Genomic DNA, 17,610 nt, shown 5'->3' on the forward strand with positions numbered 1-17,610 from the left:
TACATTCGCTTAGTTTTGATTAGAGTTAGTGTTGCTGAATAACAAAAATTACTATTTATATACTAGTATATACTATATATATATATATATATATATAATATTTTGATTTCATATAAGGTATTCGTTAGTACTTCATTTAACTGCTTTTTAAATAATATATCTGTTAATATGACATATCTATTATATTTGCATGCTGATAGTTTATATATATATATCGATACACACTTTTAAATTTTTTTGTAAAATATTAATTACTCTATTTCTAATAATTTAGTAAATGTTTGCAATAATGAAAGAAAGTGAAATTAAAACTTATTTAATGTTTGTTAAGAAGTGATATCAGTTGCTTTTGCGTAGTGCATTTACTTGCTTATCATTTTTCCGATTGATTTGCATATTATTTAAATTCAAATTTAATTTTTAATTTAAAGTTAAAAAAATATACTATTTCCCATAACGCGAGTTTTTTTGTTCTTTTTTGATTATAAGCTTAATCTGCTATCGCTGTATAAGGTAAACTACTATGTTTGGGTTTTGTTTTATTTATAAAAACCTTAATAGCACCGTTAAAATCGGCACTAACCATTACATAGCCACAACCTTTTTTATGTTGTTCAACAAGTGGATCGGGTTGATTATTTTGTAGCTGGAAAAAAAAGATATACATAAAAATAATATACAAATCAATTATTTATAACGAAAACTCACTTTTGCGTGAGAAATTTCATCTGGTTCAGGTTTAATGATGGCCTCTGGATGTGGCGCGAAAATGGCACAAGTAACTGTAGCATTGTGAGCTTTGATTCCTTCCCAAAAATCACTGCGATCGCGACGTACCTAAATTAAAATCAATATTTAATTAATATTTTTTAAAATTTAAATATTCTTGAATAAACTTACGGAACTTAATTTCGAATAATCATGATTTGTTTTCCATATGTAAATACACTGATTTTCTGAGCCAGCAATTATATATTTACCATCATGACTAAACGATGCCTTTATTTGTGAGGATACATTAAGGTATCCTTTGTATTTGCATGATAAATTTAGATCCCTCAAATCATATAAACGCACTCGGCTGTCATTTGAAGTAACAAGTATTTTGTCTTCTCCTGGCATAGGTTCAATACCACTAATCTTACGTCCAATACGATTTTTACCACGTGTCGAACGTACATGTATTTGCGTATGATACTTAAGCTGATCAGTATTATAAAATATACAACGCCCATCATATGAACCAACAACAGCAAATTGTCCATTTTGACAAAAATTCGCAGCAGTTATTAATTTGGTTTGTCCATCGACTTCATTCCAAAGTGCAACCTTCTTATCGGGTATATTCCATAACCGTAATTTACCATCTAAACTACCACTTAGGAAATAACGATCATCACGTGGATGAAAAGCAATCGCAGTGACAAAATCAATATGCTGAAAGCAACAAAGACACTCTTTACGAGAAATGTGCCATAGACGGACTGTTTTATCCATAGAACTTGAAAGTATAAAATAATTTTTCGACCAAGATACATCAAGCAAGTCCGACGTATGTCCTATATAACTGCAAAAAGCTTTCGGCATGAACGGACCTGTACATTTTTCTGCAGCAGCTGCCATTGCAATTGCTTCTTCCGCTGAGTGCTGCGCCAATGATTCCTGTGAAGGTGTGGGTGAGGATTTCTGATCGGCATTATACTTTGTACGCATGTCCTATAAGATTTTTGAAAAATAAATGTTCAGCACATAAGATTTAAAAAAAGAGAAAATATAATTTACCTGAAAAAATGGATAGGCATCTTTTAAAACCCAAATACGTAGAATTTTATCTTGTCCAGCAGTTGCCAAAAGTCGTCCACAAGAACTGAATTTCATACACCAAACAGCGCCAGTATGTTCTCCACATAAATCCTATTTAAAATAATAATACGAATAAAATAAAAATTGTAAGTAACAAATTTAATATCAGTTTCAAAAGAAAAAATATTAATTATTATTTTTCAAGATTTTAGTTGAATTTATATTTAATATGTACATAGTTTTAATTTTTATAAAAAATTTATTGGTATAAGACAGATATATACCAATAATATATTGACATAAGAAAGTATAACAATAAATTGATATATAATGTTTATATCTTTAAGAAAAATAAACATACATAATAAATGAAATAAGTTTGCTTTCCCTTAGCAAGTAATTGAGCAACTTTACTTAATTAATAATAATGATTTATAATAAATGACTTATAATTTATATATATCACTATAAAAAAATTTAATATAATCATAAAAAACTAAAAATTTAAGAAAAAACTATTATATAAACAATTATAACAAATATAATTAAGATACTAAAATTAACGTCTATATAATGTTTATAATGTTAGTCACCTGTACATGTTGCAGTTTAGTAAATTCATAAGGTCCTTTATTAGTGGAAGATGCTTTAATTTTGATATTTTGCTCAGGATTCATAACATCAACAATATCAGCCACATCCTCTTTGTGACGTGCATGTGAAACTTCAGAAGCCAATGACTTCGCTTTATCCACTGTTTTGCGCATAGTGGAACCAAAAAATCGCTTAATACGTGCAGTTTTCTTTTTTAATCTACTGCCATCTTCAGTTTCGCCTTCCTCCTCATCGGGTTGCTGACCTTCACTACTTGGCGGTATACCAATAACGCTTTCCTCATCCGATTCTTTTTGTATCACTTCCAAATGAGACGTTAATTTGAGTATATGCAAAGATAATGGGTTCCAGCCTTCTGGCACGGGTGGTGGACGTACTTCGGATAATGTCATATTTTCACCTGTATCGAGATTTTTAACAGGAACTTGTTCGAGTATCTCAAAATCGGTTAACTGTTTACCAGAGCTTGTGCGTGTACGCACATAAATATTCATCTGTTTGAGCACATCCTCATCTCCAGCTGACTTGCGTCGCTCTTTTTCATTATTGCTTCGATAAAGCATTGATGGATACCTAAAAAATTTACAATTAATTATTAATATAAATAACAATTTAATACACAAATTAAACAATTTATAAATAAAAGTACATTAATTGAGATAATGCTCTATTTTTATATTTTCTTTCATATGTGAAATCTTTTTCTACATCTTAAACTACATTAAGGAGAGATAAGAAAGTGTATAATGTTATTTATACACATAATATGAATAAGAGAAAGATAAGAAAATTAGCATTAAAGATATTGCAACTTTAAAAATACTGAACCAAAGTCATTTGGATTTAATTTAGTGTATAATGAAACACATAAACAGATAAATTACGGCCAATATAGTTTTTTTTATATTATTGTATAGTTAAACCTATTTTATTCTTGTTAAGCTTATACAATATAGATTTCAAATATATTTAGATTTTCTTATTAATTTTGTGTGGATTAGACCTAACAAACCTGAATCTAATATATATAATATATTAAAAATTAGAAAGAAATAAGTTATATAAGTTCTGTTGAACAAATTATGTATATTACGCTATCAGTGACATTATAGACAAAATCAGATAATAACTTAATATACTTTACAACAACAATAGAATGAGTAAAAAAATAGTTTTTACATAATAACTATATATTACACATCATCTGAGGGCTTTTGACGCAAGCAAATCTTTCTTATCTAAAGTCTTCTATAGCGCACTAAAATAATTAAAATGCTCTGTCTTAATTATTCTTATGTATCATTATTAAATAAATATTTTAAAAAAAATTTTAACCTTGTGGCACTGCCTAAACTATTCGATCCAGTACCAGATAGTTTTGGTCTCATCGTACTATTAACTAAGAGTTGTTCCATACGTTCAATTTCTTCTTGTGTTGGACCTTCAGCTTTGTTACATTGTTCATCACGCGGTTGTACGACATAGCCACCTTGTGTTGCTTTGAAAATATTTAACCCTTGTGTCGGATCGATCGAGCTGTAAATGATAAACTAAATTTAAATTCTAGTCATAAGCTTTATAATCTTACAAGTACCGAACTCGACCAGGTGCAGAATTACTTTTCGCAGAATTTGACGGACTCGGTTTTGAGTAAACTGAAGTGGAACTGTTACCTAATGAATGTGAAATACGATTAATGGAACCACCAAGTGCTGCTGTAGTTACAGGCCTTGTATTACATGTTGAAGTTTGTGCTAACGAAGCAGAGGACACTGAATTTGCTGTGCTTGTGGACGGTCCAGTTGAAAACGCCATAGACATTGTAACAATACCATTACCATAAGAGGAAGCAATAAGAGTACTATGCGAATTCAAACCACTGTATGACGTTTTTGATGATGCTCTCTGCAAGCCACTCGCTAACGTACTCCTATCAACCCAAGAGCTTTCAATTTCTTTTACTAGGTCATCACGCAACATCTGCTGTACGTCGCGCACACTTTGCACCGAGCGTGTATCACTGTCTGTGTCCTCATTATCAACAGTCGGCAAACGCATACCATCATTAAATTGCTCTGTAGAACTGGACGATACCTTACGAGATTTCTTTTTACGTCTAGGTGGCGCTATCGGACCACTTGAAGTAATCGAGTCAGTAGTTTTAGAATGTGCCAGTTTTGTACTAGCTATAACATCAGGTTCTTGCAATATTATTTTACTTAGTGGCGCCACAGCTGTCGATGCTGTTGTTGTAGCCATACTATGTGTTGGAGAAGCATGTTTTATTGCACTTTTTGTATGAATGTTATTACGTCCAATAGAAGCGGGTGAATGGGGTGCACTTGTGTGAAAATTGTTACTATTACTATTACTATTGATGGCAGCGGTTTCTGTGGCGAATGTGTATGCTGAATTTATATTTCCGTTATTTATAAGTTGTTGTTGTAATTGCTGTTGCTGTAGCTGCGCCTGTTGCTGTTGCTGTTGCTGTTGTAACTGCAATTGCTGTGAATTACCTGATGAATTGGAAGATGTTATAGTTTCACGATCAACACTTATGGCTATAACAAAGTTACAAAGATATAGAGAGATAGGATATAATAAATATCACATTTAACTTACCTGACGGATCAATAGTACCTGCTAATATTCGTCCAACGCGTCCCAAGGATGTCATACTTTGTATGCTAACAGTATCATTTTCAATCACTTTGAAAGGATGTGTGGGACGATTTGTGAATACTCCATCTGTGGAGCTATTCTGTTAAATAAACAAAAAGTTTAGTTAAAATGTTTATAATAAAAATTAAATAACAATTAACATTTAACATATACAGTTTTAAGGATTAGACATTTAATATAGTTAACGGTTAAACAAAACAATTAAGTTTACTAAGAAATCTAAGCGATAATACCTGAGAATCAGGCGTGAGTGTATTTCCAGGATTATCATCTTCATCATTATTCATGCATTGACGTAGCTCGTGAAAGCGCTTTCTACCATACTATACGAGTAAAAACGAATTGTTTGGTTGTGATTTTAATATTAATTTTATTTTTAATTTCATGAGGTAGATTGACGTAGACAACAAATAACATATGAAAATAAAAGAAATCAAAATTACACAAATTTAAATAAATTACAAACAAAAATACTTACAAATTACTAATTTAAACATAAAATTAAATTTATTATAATTCAAAAACAAAAATTAAGGAATTTATAGGTTGGTAAAAATACAAATAATATATGATAAATTTTGATTGAGTGAAGGCAGCAGATAACACATCATTTTCCATTAATCAAAAGAAATTATTAATTACAGATTATTAAACTTCATTCGTTGAGTTAAATTGAATAGAGTTAAGGTCAAACTTTTAAACTGGATTCAATTGCTGTGCAAACATCATTGTCTTTAAAATATTGATTTTTATTTAGATATTAATTTTTTGTTTGTTTTTGGACAGTAAAGGAACTATATTTCTTTTTCAAATATTATATAAACACCTAAAATCATTAAAAATCTAAAAATGATTATTTTTCAAACAGTTATTTTAACAGAACACTGAACCATAGAACGGCATGAGGCTAAGCTCGGTCTATCCTATAGTATCTCCTGTACCATATGTCTACCGGTGCTTAAAGGAAAGGCACCAGAACACCTGATGTGTCTATGTTCAGGCTTATACAAAACTAAGCTTAAGTTTTTAGATTTCCATTTCTTTAACACACTCAGAGATATTTCGAACATTAATATTGGCCGGACACTCACATTTATTAATGCTTCTGGCTGGTTCTTACTAGTCCATTATTCTACTCATCATTGCGAACTAATTGAGGAGGGTGCGTTTCTTCCTCCACTTTAACTAACTAACTAACTAACTATTGAATGCTGAAAATTTTAACAAATAGTCCACAACTTAAAAAGCAAACGATATACATTTCAAGCAGATTGGTATATCTCCAAACCTTCAGATATAAAAGCAACTCAAACTTCAACCAATTAATAAGTATCGCAGACTTCTGTCAGCTACCACTATATCTCATTTCAGTGCCATAGCATAGGAAAATTTCAGGTAACAGAACTAAGACTAAAATAAGTTACGTCTTAAGAGACGTTTTTCTTCAAAAAAAGAGAATTTATATATACATTTAACGTCACTAAAGCAGCTAATAATAGGGAAAATACATAGGAAACCAATACTAGAAGGGAGAATGGACTAGTTTGATAAGTCTCCAACACAAAATATCACTATGTATCTAGACTGGTAAAAGTGGATTATAGTCTAATAGAAACTCCTGAATGCCCAAAATCTGAATATAAAATTTCCAGACTTTTTGAAAAAAATTTATATACAAAAGGTTTTTCCTTCAATATATGCAACCCTCTTTATCAGAGGCCATAAGAAGGCACTCCCTAAATCAAAACTTTTTTAACATAAATTGATTACAACAAAAAAATAGGACTTTGTACTTTAATTGTCAGTATATCGTTTTTTAATAACTATATACTAATCATATATAAATAGTCTATATATAACCGAATAAATAAAACTGATTTTGGGACATTAAAAACTTTTTATCTTTTAAAGAATAGGTATATCATATATTATATGTTATGTTATATACATAGTCCGATGCAGTAGCTCTAGTATCATGTATTTAGATTTATATGTAATCACTTTTAGAATTACAACTACAAAGCGGAAATGGAAGAATAGTAAAATAATTCAATTTATTGTGATTAATTAGTTAATTAATAGTAATGTAGAAAAGTATAGAGGGAATATTAATTTTTTATTGCCTCGATGCTAATATTTAATTATCTATAGAAATAGTTGCTAATATATATAAACAAACTAAACAAATAACGTGAATAGGTGGTTGCCCATATGATGTCATATGCCATAAGTCACATGCTACGCACAAAAGGCAAAGTTCATGCCTACAAAATACTTTTTCAGCCAGAAGTGAGTAATACTAAAACTGGTATCATTTAGAGCCCATAATGGTTTTTAATTCATATCGTAAATTTAAATCTTTATGATATGAAATATGAAAATAAACCAATTTTGTAAAAATAATAAGAGAATCCGATATTGTAAATGATAGAAAAATTATCTTTTTCAAAGCAGTAGGCAGGTAAGAATAATAACTTTCAACTTTAGTTGAGATATAGTAAAAATGTCTATTGTATCTATATATATAACAACATTTGTATTTTAGCTTCAGACAGACAATAATTTAAAGAAAGGATAAGAAAGTTGTTTTACTAATTTTGATTAATTTCAATATTTGGACCACCTTCTTTCAATGCGAAATATACCGAAATAGGTTGATTCTCGAGATATTGGGGTTTAAAATATTAAATTTTTACATTGATTATGAAAGTAAAACATAGTCTCACGATATCTAAAAGCAATTAGTATAGTAAACATATAAATTGATTACGCATAGACGTTTGATAAACACCTAGATGTTCAGCTTTAAGTTCGGCTATATCAAGAACCAAGTTTTATGGACATGTAGCGTAATGGAATTTGGTGAAAATAGTTAAATTTACCAAATTCCGTTGTCAAACCGCGGAGATCGGAAATTCGGAATGAAGTCATCGTGCCAAAAATATGATGGGAAACTTTTACGCACTTATTTCTCATTAAAGTACTTGTTTCAATCGTTTCTAATAGAATTTTCTTTAATAAATATATAAAGAGGTAAAGTAAGCAATCTATTAAGTACATATTAGTTTACCAGATAAGTTTTTAAACAATAAAATAAGAGGAAATTACGTATACAAAAATATTTATACACACTAAGTTCAACTGAAAACATGTTTTGAAGCGAATATAAATCAAAATCATATTTTAAATTAAATAAAAAATATTATGTAAATATTTAGTTAAATAGTCATCAACTATTTTTTGAATCAAGACCATTCAGCGGATATTCAACAAACAAAACAAAGTGAAAAATGGTAAAAAAAAATGCCGCGATGGGCTTTTATTCGTATACTTTATACTTTTTATGTCATTTCTAGTTTTATTGGCAGCAATGAATGGCAGAAAAATGTAATTCAAAATGTATTCAAAAAATAAAATTAATTACGAAATTTATTTATTATAACATACAATATATAAGCAATGAGCTATGAGTAAATCCCTTGCAGATACAATACATAATATACAATTGTAAACAATAGATACAATCGTAATAAATAAACAACTTTCACTTGGACGATCGACGTAAAGTGAAGTGAAATGAAGTGAAGTGAGGTAACCTTGACTTGTAGATCATTTTTCAATGAAAAATTCATAATTGTTTATTTGTATATTTCTTGGGAGACCATTTGGAAATCGGAGAAGTTTTTTCTATTTAATTGAAAACGTATGTTTTCGATTTGGAATGTCAGTTAATTATATTACAAATAAATAATTTCGAAATACCTTGTGAACACGCCGGCATAATGTATAATATTTTAATCTTATCGCAGAGATAAGGAAAGCACACTACTGAAATATTGAATGCAATTAACCGGCATTTGGACGCTTAAATTGGGTAACCAACCCAATTAAATGGAGTGAAGAAATTAACAAAAAATTATATACAATATATACAAATTAAATAAATTTGCCTTTGAATAGCGTTTAATCTTTATTTGTTAATATATCAACCACTCACTAGCCGATAGGAAGATAAAATTCAGATTGTGGTTAAAACGATTGAATAACATTTGTTAGTATTTAGTTTTATTTTTAGAAATTATTTAAATATTTATTTTAATGCTTTAAGTTCCCAAATGAAAATCAAAAATTATTCATCAAAATAAATTACACAAAATTTTATAGAAATAAAAATAATCAATTATTTTCAAATTTTCCCATAAATACATTTCAAATTTTCCCATAAACACATTTTTTTTATATTAATTTGTAAGATTCGATTTGACAAGCGTTTGGTTAGATAAATATTTACTCGTTGTATCTTAAATATAACAAGACACTAAACCGTCAGAATGACGCTTTGTTAACAGCTTCAACTTAACTAGTTCTATAATAAAAACATTAATTGCGAATGTAGTTGATAACCCTGATACCCTTGATACCATTTATGTAATTGAAAACAAATATTGTATCTATCCAAAGTTCAGATAAATTAAAAAAAATTGTTACGAGCAAATACTTCACATAATGTAAAATGATTTATTGAACATATCATTAAAAATCAAATAAAAAACATGTAATGTAAATGTGTGTGAATAAAAGCTGAGATATTTATTATTTAAACAATAAACTTCACAGATACATTGTGGTTGAAATTATTTTTTTATTACGTTTGACACCAAAGATCTTATGGAAGTTATAACTAATAAACCCTAGCAGCCATGGCTAACTGCTACTGTTTGCATTAAGATTGATATCGAGCTTTAAAAAATACGTACACTTAAAGCTGGCTTAGTATGAACAAAAATAATAATTTATTAATTAATAAAATTAATACTCCGTCTCCTAAGATATTTTTCAATTGATTCGTTAAGTAAGCAAAGTAACGTTAGTAGAATTCTGTCAGAATATGCATTTAATTATATATTCAAGAAAAAATGGTAACTCATTTTAATAAGAAATCTACGAAATCAGCATTAAACCAAACTTTTCCGAAAATAACGCTACTATTCTTGCGCTATGCAAACGCAGTACAAAATCAAAGCGAGTTAAGCAGCACAATGCTCAGCTGAACTCAGTAATCAATACTCAGCTGAGCTCAGTAACCAATACTCAGTTAAGCTCAAAAATCAATGCTCAGCTGAGTTCAATAACCAATGCTCAGCTGAGCTCAATAACCAATGCTCAGCTGAGCTCAGTAATCAATGCTGAACTGAGCTCAGTAATCAATGCTGAACTGAGCTCAATAACCAATGCTCAGCAGAGCTCAGTAATCAATGCTCAACTAAGCTCAGTAATCAATGTTTAGTTGAGCTCAGTAATCAATGCTCAGCTGAGCTCAGTAACCAATGCTCAGCTGAGCTCAATAACCAATGCTCAGCTGAGCTCAATAACCAATGCTCAGCTGAGCTCAATAACCAATGCTCAGCTGAGCTCAATAACCAATGCTCAGCTGAGTTCAATAACCAATGCTGAACTGAGCTCAGTAATCAATGCTAAACTGAGCTCAGTAATCAATGCTCAGCTGAACTCAGTAATCAATACTCAGCTGAACTCAGTAATCAATGCTCAGCAGAGCTCAGTAATCAATGCTCAACTGAGCTTAGTAATCAATGTTCAGCTGAGCTCAGTAATCAATGCTGAACTGAGCTCAGTAATCAATGCTGAACTGAGCTCAGTAATCAATGCTCAGCTGAGCTCAGTAATCAATGCTCAGCTGAGCTCAGTAATCAATGCTCAGCTGAGCTCAGTAACCAATGCTCAGTTAAGCTCAAAAACCAATGCTCAGCTGAGCTCAGTAGCCAATGCTTAGTTGAACTCAGTAACCAATGCTCAGCTGAGCTCAGTAATCAATGCTTAGCTGAGCTCAATATTCAATGCTCAGTAATCAATGTTTAGTTGGGATCAGTAAACCATGCTCAGCAAACCTCAGTAATCAATGTTCAGCGGAGCTCAGTAATCAATGTTTAGTTGAGCTCAGTAATCAATGCTCAACTGAGCTCAGTAATCAATGCTCAGCTGAGCTCAGTAACCAATGCTTAGTTGAGCTCAGTAACTAATGCACAGCTGAGTTCAGTAACCAATGCACAATATCATAGATTTAGGTTCCAATACAGTAGGGAATATAAGAAAATAAAAATGCGAATAACAAGAATGAGCTAGATAAGTATTAGTAACATTCACAAAAATGGAACAAATACTAATCTTAATTAAAATTACCTAAAAACGTATTCAAAATTACTTTCTAAAATTAGCACAGCATAAAAAGAAAACTTTAAAGTAGCCAAGCTATAATTTATTGAGAACGAAAGTCTCTGGGATACTTGAGAAAATCCCACTAAGAACTGCACAGTGCTAGCATTGAAGTGACAAAACTCACGGCGGTGCAAATTTCTGTAGCCCCTTTTAGAATTTCATAGGTCCATGCGAGATACAACAATAACAGCGATGCTGGCGAGCTATCGACCATTTGGCACCCATCATGAAAACATACATTAGTTTAATCCGTCATATAATTTTTTGAATTGCAAGTATCAGTAAATAAACCCCGTCAAACTTGGACCATTGACTTAACAGTGCCTACTTAAGTCTTTAAGAATTTTAAGGCAATATAATGGTCCAATAAGTATATGGAATCCCTACAATCACTATGTTTTCCTAAACTAACTAAAGTCAAAAGACATTAATTCAGATAGATATATTACATATTAAACTGAGTTCATATATTATCCATCCATTAAGATAATATATATTTAAGTGCTAATTTAAGACAATTTTAGGTTATGACTAATATTTATAATATCATTTATTTAATGGTTATAAGTTTTATAGTTTTTACACAAAAGCTTTGTCACAGTAGATTTGTGTTAAATACTGAAATGACTCATTAATTTGTAAAGTGATGTGATCATGAAATCTGAGTTTATAATTTAAGCACGTTCTAATGTAGGATTTATGTAAAAGTTCGTATATCAAAGTATGATGAAAATAACGATTTCGGGGATATTAATTACTGCTTAATATCTTTAGAAATGAGATCATGTTTTATAATCATTACTTTAGAGCTGACATTAAAAACAGACAAACAAAGGCAGATTACTTGAATTAGTAAGTGTAGTTAAGGTTTTAAGAAAAACTTTTTGCGAGACACCTACGACGTCGGAGAATCCTAGCGCCGCCACTGGTTTTGATAATTCAAGAGGTTTTTTTTCGGGTGATAAACCTTGTTGCAACGCTTGTTCTATGAATTGGCATTATTGTTTGTATAACTTAATCAGTTTAGTTAATGATATTATATATTTTTCAGCTAATATTTAGTTAAAAGCTTTAATTAAAGTTATTATATGACATTTATTTTCTTATAAATAGCAAACTTCCGGCATATGTTCACTCTACTAATTTTTAGACCAACGCATAGATCAATGAAAGACAGTATCAAACTCAATATACCAGTTTTAAAAAGTAGATAAGATTAGTTTAGCTTAATAGACCATATAATAATTTTGTGGTTTTAATTATTATTCATATTTAGTTTTAAAATTGCAACTTTTGAGACCCATTAACTTTGTTTTCTGTTTAGGTCAAACGTGTAGTTAACTATGTTTTTTTATTAGGAACTTTTTTAACGATCGGAAATACATTTTGAATTTTATAAAACAATATTTTTAAGTTAACTATAATTATTTACGATAAATGAAATATGAAACGGTGTTGAGTGGAATTCAAATTGCTTTTTATGGCAAGTAAAAAAAATGAAAGTTTTTTTAAAAAATTTTATAAAAATATTTCCATAAACCAAAACTGTCCGACTGGTGGTTCTTGCGCTAGAGGAATTATTTTTTAATTGGTCAAAAACGTCGATCATATGTTAAATATTATATTTCAACACATGTGCACGATTTAATTCACAACTTTCAATCATAATTTATACAAAGAAATAAAAAATAATAAAAACTAGGAAAATAAATAAACAATTTAATGACTCCAAATGACACCAACAGCAACAAAGCAAAAGTTCCACTGAATTATAAACAAATAAACAGAGAAATGCTATGTATGCGTCCGTCCATCTGTCAGATAGACAGATAGTCAGACAGACAGAGCGACCGAGCGACATATGTGTATAGTAACAAATTGATTTGGAATTTCAATTCCAATTCCAATTTAAAAAAATTTTAATAAATGAATAAATACACAACAAATTGAAGAAATTGTGAATTATACTACATCATCACAGCAGAGCATAGAGTGAAGGGGTTAATGTATTATTCGGTGTGGTAATGTGAGAAAGTAAAATATCGGGAAATGAATTTTATACAAATTACTTCAAAGACCAAAACAAAGTGAACTTTTTTTTTTGTCTAATGGACAAATTAATTAAATTACTTAATTTGTAAGAAATAATTAGCATGTAAAATTATTTGTTTAATTGGCAATGTTTTTTTGTGATGCAATGAACTTTTTACATGATTTAATTTGATTTATTTCCCACAAAGAGATTGGGAGAAAGGTTAAGAAATTTACAAAGATTTTCACGCAAAAGACTTATTAATATATATTTCTTGATGCATACGATATATATATATATTAAAAATATTTTTTAAAAAATTTTGAACAAAGAACAATGATTATGGCAATATATAGATCGATAAAATATTGAGCAATTTAATTGGAATGTTACTTTAAAATGCTACTCATATTTTGATGATGGATTTATGATAAATGGACTACTAATCAAATCTGTATCTTATAATGCTCCATTCATAACTATAGATTATTTCAAATACAATAGTACGTCACGATTCTACCCATTATTAACATATTTAATATTACGGAAATAGACATATAATAATACTCATATTTTGATGACAGATTTATGATAAATGGACTACTAATCCAATCTATTAAATCTATGCTATAATGCTCGATTCATAACTATAGATTATTGCAAATACAATAGTATCCTTTCCTACACGATCCGACCCATCATCAACATATTTGAAACTATGGAAATAGATATATCGGATCTACACAGCTTTATCTTAAACTGCTTTAAAAAGAATAATACTAGGAAATAACAACAGTTAGTGTAACTCCCATCTACCAGGCAACTTTGAGTATATCATACTTCTTACAACTTTGAGTGAGAGAGGTGCTGATTTACTATATAACCTAACCTACTAATCATCAACGACCGATATGAATGTGTTTTACAAATCTCATTTCAATGTTTGCAAGAAAGCCAGGCAAGTTTCTTCTGGAAAGCTGAATCCATCCAATCTACTCTCTAAATGAAGTCAATATATCAGAAATTATATCTCACAAAGGCAACTCTTGAATAAGGTTTATCATATTTTCAAAAATATCCAAAATATCCAACCGTTTTGATTAATGAAAATATCACCATTTTACTGTGGTAAAATTTAAAGTTTAATTAAAGAAGTTATTCCTTTCCTCCAAGAAGATACCGATAAGTAGACTCGGTTCTCATTCAAAACTGTATGATATTTCGAAAAAAACTTAGATGTTGTGAAGATACTAAATAATAGATACTTCTTCATAGATTTTTGTTTCTATAACAATCGGTAAAAACTATTTATAAATATATATTTGTGTAGTGAAAACCAATATGACTAAAATGCACATTACTTTTTGGAATTTATTATTAATATTTATTTTATCAAAACATTTTATTCCGTCGAATTGTTTTTTTTTTTTTAACGAGATTTAAAATAGGTCACCCATATATAAAAAAAAATTTTTAAGCTCACTACAATTTTTCAAATTTTCATAAATGTGATTATATCACTAAACAAAACAAAACAAACTCTTGAGACCTATATAGATAATTTCAGTATGAATAATAAATAATCAATATTTAGTTTTTATTTTTTCATTTCTGAAATTAATTGTAATTATCACCGAATACTTACAGTTTATCTAGATTAACTTCATAAAACTATATAGAAAAACTTTAATATTTAGGAATCTTCCAGTCATTTACAGTTACATTATAACTAACTAGCAGTAATATTCTGATATAGTGAATCAAACATTTCAACCAAAAAGCGCATATTACGCATACGTTTTATAATATTATATATTACACTTCATCATTGGTGTATAATTTCTATAACATACAAACCTACTCATCTAACGGCGATATATACCTGCTTGTGAAGTTTCTATGGAACAGCACTTAGTCGTCGCTGGCGACGAGTGGCTCCGGAGCGCAGACCCGGCCGTTCTTGGAGCTTTAATGTTATATGCTTACAGGTCCCAACGGATTACAACAATAACAATGCGATATATAAGACACACTTACAAAAGGCTTTGACTAGCCTTGACATGTAAAGAAGATCGAGCATCACACTTCATAACTTCAAACCTTAACACATAACCAACAGCAATACTCAACACCACTAAGTCATTATCAAGTAGCAAGAGACAAATTGAAGCAAAGTTAAGGGTTATAAAATGACTGGATCTATGCCCCAGATCGACTTTTAAAGTTCAGCGAATACATGCCGTTCACCACACCCAAAAGGGGCTACATGAACTGATCCTTGCGGGCTACAACAACAAACAAAATTAACATCTTATAAAAGGTAAAACTATGGGTGTTAGACAGAATTCAATAGAAATTCTGCATTTTAAAAATTTAGAGCATTACTATAGATGTACATATTAATTTTAAAAATTTCGGTTGATTAGTTTTAGTGGCGGTTGACATTTTTCTTTAGCCTAAGTACCTTATAAACGCCAATTTGTTACTATACACCCGGATATGAAAGTAAATTATAAACCCAACTTGCGAGGTGTATAAGAGAAGACTCTTTAAAGAAGATCTGTGTTTGGGATATACACTAGGATTATTATTTCATAGACTTTCATATTGGAATGTTTTAAAAAAATGCAAGTCTAAGCATTTTTATTTTCTGTTAATGTATTATAAATTTTTTGCTTCCAAAATTGTCTTCCTAAAGATGATCATAAGAAGGAAGAATTGATTCTTACGAAGGAAGAATTGATTCTTACGATGGAAGAATTGATTCTTACGAAGGAAGAATTGATTCTTCCTTCTTAAGATCGTCTTTAGGAAGACACTCTTAGAAGCTAAAAATTTATAATATATGCGATGATGAATATGAAGCGCTTAATAATTTTCTATGAGATATTTATATAATGCGGATATTTATATATAATGAAAATAATTTAATAGAGAAAATTATATAAAATAAGGTAAATAGATATAGACACATAATAGCTTACAATAGATTAATAGATAGAATAGACTACCATTCATTGTTAAATATCAGAAGATTATTGGAAGTCTGGAAGGAAAGACTAATTCTAAGACTAATTTTTATTTATATGTACTGAAGCTCTACGAAGCCGGAATTTATGAAATAGTATAATCCGAAGAAAAAAAAAAATTGAAAGTTTTTGCTAATATTTCTACACAAGCAATAAAAATGCAAAAAATATTTTAGTATGTAAAACACGAAATTAGCAAGCGTGGGCTTGAATATTAATAGGAAATCTGTAAACTTTAATATTTTTGGTCATAAACAAACTGTAGAAATTGTGGTGGAACATTTAACATTTAAGAGCACAACAAATAATGTCTTAGCATTCAAAATCATCAAAAATGCTTAAATCAATAAACCATTTGAAGAAACTTCAAACAAGAAACGTCACTCATGCACTCAGGCTCCAACCATTCTACACCAATTCACCACCCACAACATCCACACTGCCTGACAGGCAGTAATCACCAACAACAAAGTTTCAAGTACAACAACAGCAATAACAACAAATCAAATTAAGCACTCAACATAGGGCAAGGCAATCGATCTACCATTTGGACTATTTGTTTGGAGTTTTTGACTTACCGTGCCGTGATGGACAGGTTTCGGTTCAATGAAAACATCCTGCTTAGGACAGCGTGCACTTAAACTACTTGTTGGACTTCTGGTAGCTGGAGTTCCTGCTCCGATGGGTGTGGCGTCGCTGTCTGAGGAAGCATTGATGCGCACAGCTGGATCGGGATATAGGAATTCTTGGGGCAATTGTGTTGCATCGATTACCGATCTGCGACTGCAATTAAATTAATGAATTATTGCAAATCCATTTACAATTTTTTGTATTTATTTCACTCGCACCTAAGCGTGGACAATCGATTTGGTGTCGTATCCTCGGCGTCAAAAAACTCGTCTGAGCTGTCCTCCGAATCCGTTTCATTTTTCATTATTACGTGTCGTAAAAAATATATTAAACTTAACTTTTATTTTTTTGATTTTTATTAAATTTATTTTTTTCTTAATTTTGCACTTTTATTTTCATTTATTTGCAAATTTGTAATATTTACGTCATTTTTGTTTCACTTTTTAACATTTGACTATTTTTGCTGTTGCTATATTTTTAAATTATTTCACCCAAAAATTTTCTATTTGTTAACATTTTCGCACAAAATATATTTTTATTTTTTTGGTAATTTAACTAAATAATAACTATTGCATTTTAAATGTA

The 17,610-nt window shown here is 29.9% G+C and overlaps 1 protein-coding gene across 5 annotated transcripts; it reads right to left on the reverse strand.

Annotated features, from left to right (window-relative positions):
- Positions 1-263: 263 nt before the first annotated feature.
- Positions 264-17,392, reverse strand: LOC119673914 (WD repeat-containing protein 44). 5 transcript variants are annotated; one of them, XM_038085026.1, is made up of 11 exons: positions 17,244-17,392; positions 16,974-17,178; positions 5,334-5,423; positions 5,041-5,179; positions 4,007-4,979; positions 3,754-3,954; positions 2,397-2,991; positions 1,783-1,914; positions 901-1,716; positions 709-837; positions 264-646 (listed from the first exon to the last, which is right to left on the reverse strand). In XM_038085026.1, exons 1-11 carry the CDS (start codon positions 17,327-17,329, stop codon positions 491-493), a joined length of 3,522 nt encoding a protein of 1,173 aa, XP_037940954.1. In that variant the 5' UTR covers positions 17,330-17,392; the 3' UTR covers positions 264-490. The 5 variants fall into 5 exon arrangements, with proteins under 5 accessions (XP_037940954.1, XP_037940958.1, XP_037940956.1 ...); XM_038085028.1 differs by having other exon boundaries at positions 491-646; positions 4,007-4,934; XM_038085027.1 differs by having other exon boundaries at positions 491-646; positions 4,013-4,979.
- Positions 17,393-17,610: the final 218 nt, after the last annotated feature.

Source organism: Teleopsis dalmanni, chromosome 2, assembly GCF_002237135.1.
Source record: "Teleopsis dalmanni isolate 2A chromosome 2, ASM223713v2, whole genome shotgun sequence".
Classification (NCBI taxonomy): domain Eukaryota; kingdom Metazoa; phylum Arthropoda; class Insecta; order Diptera; family Diopsidae; genus Teleopsis; species Teleopsis dalmanni.